This window comes from Eurypyga helias, unplaced genomic scaffold (genome assembly GCF_000690775.1).
Source record: "Eurypyga helias isolate BGI_N326 unplaced genomic scaffold, ASM69077v1 scaffold33400, whole genome shotgun sequence".
In the NCBI taxonomy this organism is placed as follows: domain Eukaryota; kingdom Metazoa; phylum Chordata; class Aves; order Eurypygiformes; family Eurypygidae; genus Eurypyga; species Eurypyga helias.
This window is the reverse complement of record NW_010224345.1, coordinates 4,578-19,814: the sequence shown is the minus strand read 5'-3', so window position 1 is coordinate 19,814 and position 15,237 is coordinate 4,578. Positions and strand designations below refer to the sequence as shown.

Sequence of the window (15,237 nt, the reverse complement as noted above, 5' to 3'; positions counted from 1 at the left end):
CCCGCCGCCTCCGCGCGACGCGCCGGCTCGGCCACAGCCCCCGCGAGGGCCGCGGTTACCGGGAGTTCTTGATCGCTCTGAATACCTGCCATTATGCGTTCTGCCGACTCTTGTGCCATCTGCGAAAAATTACCTTTTTTCGGCAGCGGTAATTTTACACTTCAAGCTGACGGGTGAATGCCTCGAGTAGCACGAGGAGGAGTGCTTCCCCATTCAGAAACGCTGGAGAAACACCCCCGTTTAACCGTGATTCATCGCAGACAACTACTACAAGCCATCGCGGTCGAGATCTTGATCTGTTTAATGCACGCTTTTCTACTACATAGTGTTTTAAGGCAGGTTGTCAGCTTAAACAAAACATTTCTACCAGCTGAAATAATACATCCACACACTATTTACAACCCAAGCTGTGGTTTCAAAGAATTGAAATCAGACCTTTCAGGTGACTTGCCATTGTAAAGTTATGGAAACTGACATCATTTTTACTCCTGCTCTTCCCCAGTCAAATCCTGCATTGAGATTCCTTTGTTTTGCTCAGACTTGGTGCCAAACTCCAAGCCTGCAGCTATTTAAGTCAACTCATCACCTTTCAGCACCTTTCAGGTTAGGTATCAAACCTATTTCTGCTTTCTGTAACCTTCAGAATACTCTTAATGAAAACAAATTGTAACCAGAGTTCTGCAGCCACCGATTCTCAGTGTACTAGAGTCTAAGGATACAAAAATAGACTTCCTGTTTGACACTAAACTGGAAAACAGTTCGCCTGTATATAAACACATCCCATATACCGCTTTTTCAGAAGGCAAAGATGAAATATTAAGTAGTTCTGTCTTTGAGCTAATAATCTTATCCCTCTTCTAGGCTTTAACCTTCACAGATGACCTTGGTTCTCAAGAAGACTGAAGATAATTTCTACAAGCCCTCAAGTACACTAAAAATATTACTTTTGTATAGACCTACTTATTTCTGTACAGCTTAGTCCTGAATAAATTTCAAATTTAATGTAAATTTGAGATCTCAGCTCTGTAAAACCCCTTCTCTTACTGTCTACCACCTTTTCTTTATTAAAGGCATAGATTTCACAACACAATAACATACTCAGTAGCTTTCACGTGATTTATACAGCTAACAGCAAAGTTAGATTCTGGTAGTTGTCAGAGGGGCATTGTTTATTGTAGGAGGGTTAGCTGGGTTTTCCTTTAGTTCTGGATTGTGTTTTGGTTGATAGTCCCCCCCCTCTCTATTTGTGTTCACCTTAAAGCACATTAGCAAAAATACCCAATTTGTGAGGTGGGGGCTTATAAGGACAGATGTCACAACTAGCACTGGTATTATATACCTTTTAATTAGAACACTGTTACAACACTATGGGGGGAAAAAAAAAAAACCCAAAAAACCCCAGCCTAGTTTAGAACTACAGAGAGGTGTAAAGCCCCCTCTCTATTTGTGTTCACCTTAAAGCACATTAGCAAAAATACCCAATTTGTGAGGTGGGGGCTTATAAGGACAGATGTCACAACTAGCACTGGTATTATATACCTTTTAATTAGAACACTGTTACAACACTATGGGGGGAAAAAAAAAAAACCCAAAAAACCCCAGCCTAGTTTAGAACTACAGAGAGGTGTAAAGCTCATGTTGTTATGGGATCTGTAGAGCAGTGCAAGTCCTCTTCTGGAGGTCATGTTTTGCACTGATTTCCTCCACTCTACCTGCAGAATGAAGTATTATTAATACTCTGAAAACAAGCTCTGTTATAAAAAAAAAATTGATCTGTAAGACCTGCTAGCACCATTCTACTTGTATTTACCTTTTCCAGTCATTAAAGGAGAGTCAATTACCATACAGGAATAGTTTGGGTGGTGGTGTTTTGTTTTTTAAATACAGTGGAGGGTTTATTTATGGATTGATAAATACAATATCCAGTCTCACTGGGACAATAAGGCACAACTGTAGGTTACAACTATAGAGCCAGAAAAGAGCAACACCTACTTTTAAGCAAATCAAAGCCTACAAATTTTTTTTTTTTTTTACTTTTCAGGCATGTAACAATGTTAACAGATTATTTTACAGGACACGGTCATAAAACTGTAAGGTTTCTCTCTCATACAGGGTAGAGGTTTTTTTTAATTTACATTTCTTTCTGGAATTGTGCTGCACTCTGCAAAACAATAAAGTGCAACATTTCACTTTACGATTCCTTAATTTAAAACAAATTAAAAAAATCCTTCAGACATTTGCATGTTATTCTTTAACACCAGTCAGGATTGAAGAAACTGAGGGGAAAAAAAAAAAAGGAAATGCACATTTGAGGGTAGTTCAAGATTGGTAAGTATTTATAGAAATGTTAACACATGAGAAGCAGTTAAAACACTGATTCTTCAATAAAGCAGCTCCCAGGGTTTTTTGGTTTTATTGGAAGGACCTTCCAGAACATAGGATGCTCCAGCTGAACTAGATGAGATCATTTGCCAATCTAGACACAGAAAATTATGTTGCTATTGAACCTATGATAATTTTGGTCTCTTGAATTTATCAGCATTATATTAATGGTATTAATCATCTTGCACTTGCAAAGAGATCTGTGTAGAACTATCTTCTGAAGTATTTGGGATAATATGTACTTCCCCATATTATATTATTACGCCACAACTTTCATAAACACAGCTACCACCCTCAACGCAAATCTAGCAGACCAGGACTTCCATACTGGAAAATGTAAATAATTACTGATTATCCAGACCACTATGATTAACAGAAAACAAAAAAACAATCACAAAAAAAAATCAGTACTGTTTCATTACACTATTACGGGGCGGGGGGGGAGGGGCAGGCAGTGACAGAACTACAAATCCAGATTTTGACAAGACTAATTTTCTTGCATTATATACACTGGTAAACAAGTTTACACCTTCAGAGGCAAAACCACCTTGATCAGTAGAGGGATCCTAGAGCAACGCAACATGGAGAGGGCACTTCATGGTCTGCTGGCAGTCAAGCCAGCAAGCTACTCAAAGGAAAGAAACAAGTTCCTGCAACTGCTACTGGAACAAACTAAGTGACTTAGTGCAGAACTTCCTGCTCCTTTTGAGGACACCACAGCCTGTCTCCACCACAGATTCTCTATTGTCCCTGTGAATTCACCCGACAAAAAATAAAATCTAATCACGGTACTTCAAAGTACTCTTGGCTATCATTATGCATCCACTGCTAGTTGTACAATGAAGCCATAGAAATTGCAAAGTCCTTAAGTAAAAGGCAGACTTGAAAGCAAGGAAGAAACAAATCTGTATGTGAAGCCAAATGTGAAAGGCAAAAAAAAGGCAGCTGTAATGTGTAATTGCTACTGGAAGCAAAAGTGAATCATTATCACTGCACCTAGTATTTGAGTAGATGCTTGTCTCCAAAGTGTTTCAGAGGGTGCTTCTCTGGCGTGTTCCCGTTTTCCCATTCTCAGATTCAGAGCTCAGAAGAATCAGTTTGTAGATTAAACAACAGTACATAAGGAGAGACACTTTTGCTGAAACAGTAGTGCAGAAGGAGTCAAGGGAGAAAGGGTAAAAATTGGAAGGAGAAAATTTAAGAAAAAAATAAAAACACTCCTTTCCAAGTTGCATGGCAGCCATTTCCCTTTGTTTCTGATGCACAGGGATTTTTCACATTGGCAGAACAAATCAAGGAGGGGTTGGAGATGTACTGAATATGCACCAGTATCAATGCTCTGGGGGAAGGTGCTAAGGAGAAGATGAAGTTCTATTCATTACATAGTAGGAGTAGAAAGGAATAGGTTCTCCATCCATCAGTGAAGAAAACGAATGCTCATTTTCTGCTCTACATCCACCTTCTCCAAAACCTGCAATAAAATTCAGAAACAGCTACTTAAGTTACTGTACATACTTCTTTCCTACAAGGTTTCTTACTCTAGTATAGAGGAAGTGGGCAGGAACACAGGATGTCTTCAATTTGGCATGCCAGCCTTTCATCTAGAGACTACTATTTTTCACTCTGGACTAAGGTCCTTCTAAGGAAAGGCACTTCAGCCACTAAAGCTGGAAGAAGGCTGTCAACCAGAATGTAACTAATGCAGTTTCAGTCTGCCAACAGCAGAGAAAGGCTTATATTCACCAAATTAGACTGTGTAGGAGTGCACGGCCAGGAATCAGAAGGGGGAACGGAGTAGAGGAAGGGGCATAAGCAGTCATTAAGAGATAAAAAACAAGACCACAGCATCACCAAAGAGATCATTGTAAATCTGGCATGGCAACTTCATTCACTGAATTGCTATCAACACTGAGGTATGAAGACAGTGTGCTCCAGGCTGTTTCAAGCAGTAGACTTCAGTGTTCCAAGATCAGAGCAATTTAAGTTTGAAGAGACCTCTGGATGTCTCTTAGTCAAACTCCCTCAACTTCTGCTTGAAACAGGGCCACCCACATCAATCTGTATGGGCCTTGTCCAGTTAAGTTTTAAATATTTCCAAAGCAGGAGGTACTACATCGTCACAACCTACAATCAGCCTCTTCGTAAAAAGTTTTCCTTACAGCTAACTGGAATTTCCCATGTTGCAACTTGTTCCTGTTATCTCGTCCTGTCTTTGTCCACCTCCAAGGTGAGTCTGGTTCCTCTTGTCAATACCATCCCATTAGGCAGTTGAAATTATTGTGCTAAAGGATAACTTTCTCCACTGACTATATAATGATGCCTTACTATTAGCTATTTCTGACTCACAAAGAGATGTATTTCAAAGGACTAGAGCTAGGAACTTGAATACTAATATTAGTTGTGTTGCCACTGGATAAAATCCACAAGTAAAAACTGATCACCACAAATACAGCAGAAGAATTATTTTATTGCAACTGTGCTATAGTCAAGAAGTTTATGTAGAAAGAAGCGGTAGCAAAAGAAGAAGGTGAAAATTCTGCAATATATTCAGTCTTGTAGCTTATGTAAGAATATGAGGAAATATACAGACCCTGACAGTATTTTAAAAATGTCCTGATTTGCCCAAATGCAGGCAGGCAGGACTATCCAAACAACTTCCTCTGTTTCCATTTGCATTTAGGTCTGAATGACTTGCCCATGCCTGAGCAGTTTCATTTAGTAGTTAAAAATGCAGTTTACCAACCTTTACAAACTCTGCAAAGGAGATGGCGCTGTCCCCATCTTGATCAGCTTCCTGGATTGTCCTGTCAGCAATGCTGCCCAGCTGCTCATCCGAAATGTTTACACCAACCATCATCCGTAGTACCTGTAACATACACAAGTCCACAGATGATTATTTTTTGGAAAAAGAAAACAAAATAACCATTATTGATATAGGAACGGAAGTATGTTTAGTGCTGTTCTGCTTGTGTATACTGTCAAAATAACACCATACAAAAACAACCCTGGAAGTCATTTCTAGACAGACTTTTATTTGTCCTTTGTACATCAAGGCTTTCAGGAAAGACAACTTCCTTTTGTAGCCACAAAGAATCCTGCTTTTTCACTAGGCAGCAGGAAGAGGTAGAAGGATGAGAAAACTTTTGGAACTAAGAATGAGTATGTTTTGTTCCCATACTTTTGCCTGTTTTTTCCCCCCCCACAAAACATACCAACATTTGACTGAGTATCTGCTGTTTGAGATAGCTGCCTACAAGAATGTAAGTATATGGTTAAATGATAACTGCTATTACTCTCTCCAGTCAGTAAAGCAGTTTCTGTGCAGATAGACGTGAGTTTCAGTCAAAAGTAAATCCTTGTCCTACATCAGAAACCACAAATTGTCATGTCTACTTCCCAGAATTAGTAGTATGTAATTACTCCAAGCTCAAGCCTAGTTTCATTTATATGCAGCACTGATGAACTTTGCTTACCTTTGCTGCAATTCCAAGAAGTTTTATTCTACTGAGAGGATGCAGAGGAGATCAGGCAAACAACCTAATCCACCTCAAGGATTGTCCCTGTGAGGTCCTGCGAGAAGCACCTTTGAAAGCTACAGAAGGTAGATCTTAAGGGGCTTAGTGCATTTGTTGGATATTCAGGTATCGTTTCCCATAGGATCTGATTAGCCTAACACTGTTTTAACTTTGAATCTAGTAGAATGACCTAGGCTACTAAATGAGATTAAAGTCTCATTTGGTATCTAAAGCTTTAAAGCAGAGATATGCAATTAGCCACTGAATTCCTTCAGGAGTTCTTTTGAGAAGACTGTTGTAACCCCCTTCTTCCTTCTAAATGGGTGTAAAGTCACAGAGAAAGTCATGATGGAGTCATTCAGAGCACTCTCTGCTATTTACCTGAAGAAGCTCATCCCTGGAAATCTTGTCATCTTTATCTAGATCATATAACCGGAAAGCAACTACAGGGAAGAAAAGGATGAGCATTTTAATTCAAGTGCCATTATTTTTCTTCATAACAATACATTTCTCTAAAAAGAAAAAAGGTAATAGTTAAGTAGTCATAAATTAGAATTTTAATTCACCATAAAATCCACGTTCAGTTCCATGAAGTGTTATCACCGCATACAGGAATAACATTATTGCCAAGAAGTGAAAAATCTTAAGTACTTTGTAGGAGTATTTTCACAAGCACTCTGCTTGCATAGGTATTTCTTCAAAGCCCAAAGTCATGAAAGTATAATTACCACTAAGATACATTCAATCCTTTAACTTCAGAGCCAGCCATTTTTACATTACCATTCATTCTCTGTGACTATATTCTGGATGAGATATGACAGAACTTTTAAGTGCTCTGAGGTGAGGACTGTTGCCAACTTTGATTAGCAAGCAAGAGCATTCTGCTCACATACTGTAGGCAGATGTCCAAATACTCAAGAGAGTACTCAGCTGAAGGTGAGGAAAAAACACTGTGTTATATGGCTGACTGGAGAAAGAAACAGAAAAGCCCATTCACATGCGGGAAGTGGCTTCTAAGTCTGAAATAACTTTGTATGCAAACTATTTCAAAACACCAAGACATTTGGAAAAGCATGTATGTTACTCGAGACTCAACAAATTCCACCAAATTCCAATACAAGAATGGGTCAATTGTTGACCTTCTCAACAGGTAAGCTTGCAAGTTAATTTTAAAAAAATCAGTTATTAGAGGATATCATTCCATAGGGAACAACTGTGCAGAAGACCCCAGGTCCCTTCACTCCCTTCCCAGAAAAACAAAAAGGAAAAATAATTGCTTCTATAGGTAGGTTCGCATTTCTTACAGTGGAGCTTGTTACTTCGGCTGTTCAGTGGTTCTGGTCCATTCTGGTCTTTGCTCTTTTCATTATCTTCTATGGGTCGGAAGTGGGCTAGTGTTCTCATGAATCCACGGAAATTCACCTGGTCCTCTCTGCATAAGAATTTCAGCAGGTCAGTTTTAGCATAGCCTATACAAGTTCCCTGTTTCAGTGAAGAGTGAACATCTAAAGCATTAACACCATGCAAGCTCTTCCAATCCCACCTCACCAGGGTCTGGCTGCCTATGCTCAAACCCAGCTCTGATACAGTGCAGTTACAACCTGGGTTCACACTGTTGTGAAGCATGATGTGTAAAAAAAAGCGGCTGTGAGAAGTCTTGTGGAGAGCTCTATTTAAGCTCAATCCCTCAGCCCCTGGCTGAGCTATCCTGCAGCTATGCCTGAGTCTGGCAATGTAGCTTGCTGGTCTGGACCCTCATTCCTGACCCGAGACTTGCTTCACCACTGTCAACTTGTCTGGCAACCACTGGATTCTTGGCTGACATGACATCAGTCAGTGGACCTGCCCTGCTTTTCTTGTCCAGGAGCTGTGCCCTTCGTCAGCGAGTACATCAGCCCTGCCAGCTTTGCTGTCACCCTTGCCTCCTGCTTATGGGGCAGTCATCACTCACCTCTCCCTGAAAAATAGCTCTCTTCTCTAGAGTTCCTGTGGGAACCACCTATATAACTACTTCCCAGGACTCCTACTTTCTATTCAGAAAAGCCTGCCTGGTATTAGCTGATATTATGACTTGATGAGACATTCCCAACTTCAATCAGTAACAACAAATGTGCCCAAGAAGAGCAGCAGAGTCCATAGAACAATCTAGAGAGGTATAATGGAGAGTACTGCAAATTTGATCATCTCTTTGGATTTATGTTATAAGTGTCATAAGCTAGGTTTTAAATGTGATCAAAAACTAAAAACAAACAAGCTGATCTAATAACAAAGGTACACTTAGAGGCTAAAAAGTGAAAACCAAGACTGAATTAGTTAATTGCAATACTACTTGGCATAAAATAATATTGCTACAAGTTTGCTCTAAGAATCACATGCCCTTCCTTGACTTTCTTTAGAAGTGTTCAGCAGCACAGCAAGGAGAGTAGAAAACTATGACATGAAGCCTGAGTTCATCAATGGATAAAGCACACGGAACTGTATGGCTGTAAAGTATTTCTCATTCCAGAATGAAAACATGGCAAAGAAACAACATACCCACCTACATTTCATGGCAAGTTTGAGGAGTTCAGTTATTAGTAAATTCAAATTCCATGCTTTAAGTATCAGCATTTCACTCATCAAAACTTCTGATGAACTACAAATTTTATGCCTGCTCACATATTCAGTCCATTGGGACTCACCCTTCTGGAAAGAAGGCATTGATAATTCTGTCTCCCAGTGGATTGATGGCAAGCTCTGGAATCCTCTGGAAGTCTTCACGGCTAAGTAAAGCAAGAACACAAGAAGTCTGCATAAAGTTGACATTAGAAGAGTAAAAGTTGCTTAAAAAGCCTTCACAGCAAAACATCCGTTGGGTTCTGTTTCTCCAACAAGACACTCGATAGTTTTTTTTTTTTTAATGTAATTCTTTAAGTGATGTTTTCTCTATGACTAATAGCACAAAACAATGCAAAAGACAATGCCTGGCCTGCTTTACATTAAAAACTAGTAGTGTGCTGTTAACATGATAAATGGACTTCTTAGATCCTAACATTGTTTGTGCCAAAAACCTTCCTGTAATGATGCCAACTAGCTTGCAATTTAAGGAAAAGAAATCTTCTGAAATGGCTTTGAAGGAAAATATGGCTTCAAAATTAAAATGAGGGTTTTTTTTAAATAACTATCGTGATACTGAATCATTTGAGTTGGCATAATTTTTCCAGACTACAACATTCCAGATTCTGGGACAATACCATACTCCTCCAAACATACCACAGGTGATCTGCATATTCTAATTTTTTTTTTTTAATGCAACAACTTTGTATCTTGTTATATATGCCAAATTTCACATTATTTTAGCTTCGACCAAGCAGCCCCCTATTTTTAAGTAGTAAATTTAGACTTTAGACAGGGGCCTCTACACCCATTGTAACTTCACTGATACACTGCACTTGCCAGCCATTCTCCTTTCTGCTCATGATTTTATGTACACAGTAGAGCATAAGCATAGCTATGCCTACATTGATACAGGGTTTTTCTGATCCGGAAGACATGATGAGCTGTAATGATATGAACACATTTTAGAATGAACATAGGGCTCATTCTATTATTAGAGTTATGCTAATCATTTTTCTTTCAACTTAATAGAACATCACTGACAGGAAAGTGGGATAATCTTGGTGTAACTAAGACAGACAACACCAAGTGTGTCTTAATGACTACTTCTGTCAACAGGTCTGTTTGGGGGTATTTTTTTTGGTTGTTCACACACACTCTACCAACAGAGCACAGCAATTTATCAGTTAGCACAAGAGGTACTCCATAATTATTTAGGTTTTAAATTACGAAGATAACAGCAATGGGGTAAGGCTGTAAAAAGAACCAGTTATTCTGTCTAGATGCGTAACTTGACATTTCCTGCCCAGAAACAATGGCAATTTCCTTCAAGTCAAATACAGTCCTGCTGTTTTTGAAGTTTGGGTCAAAGTCTCAAACTTGGTTACTAGATGTTTGCTCCTTTTGAAACCTACGCTCACTAAATGAATCAGCAACAAGGTTTAACTCATGATGTCATTACACCAAAGAAATATCAGAGTAAAATAAACACAAGCAGATGTATAGATTATTTAAGTATACTGGCCTTTTATTGTACTGTGATCTGAAAGACAGGGTAAAAAAAGAATTGGCTAACCTTATCACCAGTCTAGCCTGGGAAAGGCACAGAAGCAAGACACTCCAGTTTTAAATGCATTCTAAAGCACTCCTTGCACCCAGTCACACCACAGCACCATAAAGAGTCCCAGTTATGTCTGTTACAACATTGTTAAACTGTTTGACCTTCAAATAGAGCAACCTGACCATATTTTTAAGCTACCCCAGCAAAATTCTGCTCTGACCAGGTCTGAATTATTTTTAATAGGCCAAGTTGACATCTGTATAACATGATCAACTCGTTATCAGACCTTTCAGGACCGCTGCGTTTTAAGCTATGGCTGAAGGGCAATGTATGCATTAGTGATTTAGGCAGGAGACGCAGTGATGTGGAAAACCTATGTCCTACTAACAAAATTTTAACAACAGGACTTCAGCATCAATGCTAACATTTACAAGCAAAGAGCAGCAAATGCCCTCTCTTTGAGGTAGAGTAAAATCCTAGTGTTTCTGAATTTTTTGTGTATCACTATTTCTTAGTATTGAGCCTCAATTTACACTCAGCATTTCAGCCTCCAGTTGTTCTGCTTTCTAACAGGAGATTAACAATTAACCACAAATAACTCCCCAGGTTTCAAATCTACTTGTCCTGTCATTATCAGGATTGCAGTAGACCATTTTTTGCTTATTAAGAGCACATTACTGAGTGAGTGTTATAATTGAAATAGCTCTAACAGCCATAAAAGTAAATGAATGCATGATGTAAGTTATTCTCCACGCTATAAACTAAGGCTTCCTGCAGTCATTAGGGACTAACTTCACCTGGCTGAAGCTGGAGCTTACAGGAAATTTGATGCCTTCTACTTCTGTGTTCATCTGCCATAGCAAAAAGGCTCTTTTAACATACCTTTCAGGAATCTGGCTTCTATTAAATCCTTGCTTAAACGTAAGGCGTAAAGCAAACTTTAACTGCGTGTTACCATTACGCAGGCCAACCATTTCATATATAGGCGAGTGCATTCACTTAGATGTTTTGCCAAAAGGAATCTGTAGATACTTCTGAGGTGTGTAACCTGTCATTTCCCCAGCACAGAAGAAACTACTGTAAGTGGGAGGCACCATGCAAAGTCACATGCAGAAGCAGCAGTTTACAGAAGTATCTCCTTTTCATAGCTCTGTGTCTGCCTAGAGCTACTACTAGTTGTTAAATTTTGGAGTGGATGTATCTTTGTGTGGTGTACACTTCAGTATTAGCCCAACAAGGAGACTCACTGAGGCAAGCACATGCTTACCCTGGTCATACATGTAGCTTTCCTCACCTTACAAGTCAGAAGGTAAAGAAGAAAACACGCACGCTGGTTTCCCCTGACCTACGGTTAGGATGTAGGCAGAACAAGTATGTTTCAGATTTCACAATTTAGCTGTAGCTGTGTACATCCAAGGGTACAAACCTTTCGTTTTAGCAATTCAGCATGTCACAATATTGAAATCAAAGGTGACAAAAGAATTTTCAAAGGAACTGTTTTGTCCTGGCTTTTATGACCGAGTTTCATTCGGATGGTGCACATCTGAGGAAGCTTACTGATTTTGTTTGGGAAAAGTGAAGCTAAAGGAAAAATATAACATTTTCAACCCTTTTAAAGAATTGGTAAGAGTTATTCAGTAACGAGAAGGGGGAACAAAAAGACAAAACAAGGCATATGAAGCTCTGTCTCCATTGGTACCCTTCTCTTACATCTCATTTACATAACTCTAAAAATAAAGTAGCTTTCTTGAAACTGCACATAGGTACACTGCATAGAAACATCTGGCTAGGAAAGATTTCATCTTTGGATTATAGTTTCAGAATGAACTACCTCTCTTCCCTAACTACCAGGATTAGTTATCACGTACCATATCTTCTGTACAAAGTGCTCTTTACCTTGCCCATTTTTAATACATAGATAAGAAAGACAACACAGCTTTCCCCCTCCTTCAAAAGGGTGGTACACATTTAAAGATTTATTTCATGCCATAAAGAACTGCCTAACACATCTCTTGCCGATCATAGTCACGTGATTTCTGTCATGTCTGATTTGTAAGTCGAAGGTATAAGTCAACCTTAAGAAACAATCATTCTTGCTCACAGGAAACAATCAGAAGACACACCTTCTGAACTGTTCGGCAGTAGAAAGCACTGTTAACTTCATCCCACTTGTCTCAAAGTAGCAGTTTCTCTGATTAGTACTTCAGAAAGCAACATTTCCCAGCTGTAGTTCTTACTCTCCCTTTTTTTTTCCTAGGAAGCAGTTTTCCGTTAAACTTAATGGTTTCCACATATTGTGGGTGCCAGGACAGGTTTCAAAACCTGAATACCACACTAAATCAGCCATGTTTGGGAGCAGGCTATGCTGAGAGGCCAAGACTGCAAGTTAATGGGCAACAATTTGCACAGTTGCTGGGATTTTCCAAATGATCTTCACTTCCTTTCCCAAGTACCACATGATTATCGACACTAAAAGTCAAACTCCTCCTGGGAAACTCCTCCTATGAAACTAAGCATTGTGCAACAGGCGTTCATAGCATATTTAATGAATTACTTCTCTTACGCAAACTGAATACAATCACTCTGAAGTTTATACAAACTTTATGGACTCAACAGGCAAATTTAAAGTTGGAGGGAAAAGTTCAGGAAGAACGTGTGCTAGGTTCAAACTGCACCAGACTGGCAGCCATCACCTTTATTCATCAGTGAAGACTAAACCCACACCAAGAGTTTGAAGAGGCTAGAGTTAGCATTGTTCTTTTTCAAGTAATTTAATTTTGAGACATAAGTAGTATTCAAACTTACCTACAACATCATCAGCTGATCTGTACATCACAATTGCCAATTAGCCAATGCTACAATTTAGATGTTACATTGGCTTTGGTGACAGAGTGGGCTTAAGAAGTTCCTGCCCAACCCAAGCCAATTGTTTCCACACCCACAATCCATTTTGTCATCCCTTCAGCTATGCAAGTCTAGATATTTAGAGTACAGCCACAGTCCAAATCACTGGAGTCAGTCCACTTAAAAACATTCTATACAAACCAAGAGGGGAAGAAGAGTATTTTTAACCAAAAATAATTACTTAGTAGCCCTGTTTACAGTACAACTTCACAACCAATTACTTAAATGTGAACTGAGAAGTCAGCAATTTGTGGCCCCAGAAGGAACTGCGTATTTCCTTCAGGAAATGAAACTGCAGTAAGCCGGCAGTACTGCCAAAGACAGTCTATCTTACAACTCATCACCTTCATCCTGTAGGCAGTGATTCTAGCTCTATGGTTAGTCGGTTTGTAGGTAGGTCTAGCTTCTATAGGTTTATAGTGCATCCCACAATCACATTTTGCAAGGTTATGTACAAACCTACGGGTAATCCCTGAATCAATGTTTACTGGGTTTGACTGGGATAGAATTGCTATGAAAAAAGTTAACTCCAACCCTGCCAGACCCCATATACTATGCTACAGGGTCCCTTTCCTCTCCCTACTCTCTCCTGCATTCTCTCCAGCTTCCCTGTGCACTGGTTCCAGCATATGTGGCTATATGGCAAATAAGAAACAATCCACCTGAAAACCAATCAGATTCCCTTTTTGTTGTTTTGCTTGGCAAATTTTCAGAGTTTAAGGTTAGTTTCCAAAGATGAGCCTTGACTACCAGCATCAACACAGAAAAGCAACAGACTTTCAGTGGCTCTGTGTTCTTAGACCCACTATGTTCGCTGCAATCTGGTGCAATCAAGGGCATCTCTTATTTGTCATATGTTTTCATAATATTAATGTGATCCTTAGGCAACATCAAAAGAGAAGACTAATAAGCAATTTAATACAACCAGAAGTCATAATTAATTCTGTAATTAAAGAGCAAACCAATACCAACCCACAATACAATAATCAGAGTGGGACAGGCTAGAGAACAAAGACAGCACATAGAGACACATTTTAACAGGCAATCATCTCACTAGAGTTTCTTTCAGTTGAGAATACTCTTTTCAGCAGATGCAGTACAAAGGAAAAAGGTTTTGCAGATAAGGTTTCAGCCTCGCCTTTATTTAACTGATTAAGTTGTAAGAAACTGGTTCACTTCTGTAGTTTTCAAATTGCAAACAGAAGACAAACACCTTAAAGGTGTTATTCTTTAAAGTAGTAGTACAGGATGATATATTTGTTTAGTCACAGTGACTCAGGTCAAGGTCTTTTTTTTATTTCTGAGCATACTAATGTACATGGGTGTTCAGCAAGAAGTGCACTGTTAAGAAGAGTAAAGGGCTTGCAGATCAAAGTAGTGTTAAAAGACATTGGGTATCAGAAACAATCAAGAGCCCATGCCCCCCAAAAATATAAGTGACCTTTTGTTATGAAAGCCAGGATGAAGACCTGGCTGAAGACAGAGTGGAACCATCCTTGTAATAATTATCAGAAGCAACATACAAAGAAAGGTAAGAAGTTACAATCTAAAAATATGCTTTTAACATTTCTAAACATTTGTTCTAAGACTCTGAATCCAAAAATCTAACTTTTCTTGTAGTAAGTGCTACAAGCCTTCAGAACTACAGTAAAAACAATTGGCATTTAGAGCACCTCAGTTCAACAGTAAGATTCCTCTTGACCTCTCATAAAAGAGAACAAACTCGGCTGTCCATGTAGACAGCAGGTATGAAAGAACCTGTTACAGTAACCTCACTGATTCACCCTTTGACGAAAACATGCAGGCACCCTGCAACAGCCAGCCACCATTACAGATATGTGTCAATGCAAGCTGAATTAGTGACGATACCCACCTGAGAGTGCCATTTTCTCCTTTGTCTAGGCTGGTGAAGCGACTGTACAAGCGGGTGATTTGACTGTGGGAGACTGAAAAAGAAGAAACAAATTAGCTTGTCAATGATTCCTCATTGGAACAAACCTCATTACATTACTCCGTTGCCAGAAGCTGTGTTCAAAACAAAAAGAGATCACACAAAACGAGTTACATTGGAATCACATAGCAATCAGCAGTTTAGGGACTTCATGAGCTGTATGTATCTTAATATTCAAGAATCCACAAATAAGCTCGTGCTTCCAAAATTTGTCTAAGTCTGCCTTCTACCTGTTTCTATTTGGTCTCTATAGACTATTTTATGGTTATCTGACTCAGCAAATGGCAATTAAAGAGAAAAAAAATATTTGATTCACAGTTCCACTGTAG

At 39.1% G+C, this 15,237-nt stretch overlaps 1 protein-coding gene across 1 annotated transcript; it reads right to left on the bottom strand.

Moving 5' to 3' along the window:
- Positions 1-3,315: 3,315 nt before the first annotated feature.
- Positions 3,316-14,903, bottom strand: CHP1 (calcineurin-like EF-hand protein 1; the record flags this gene model as incomplete). The annotated part of the gene is made up of 6 exons (XM_010161273.1): positions 3,316-3,853; positions 5,126-5,248; positions 6,279-6,340; positions 7,202-7,329; positions 8,579-8,659; positions 14,831-14,903. Coding segments are annotated over 6 exons (521 nt in total), but the record flags the coding sequence as incomplete, so codon positions are not given.
- Positions 14,904-15,237: the final 334 nt, after the last annotated feature.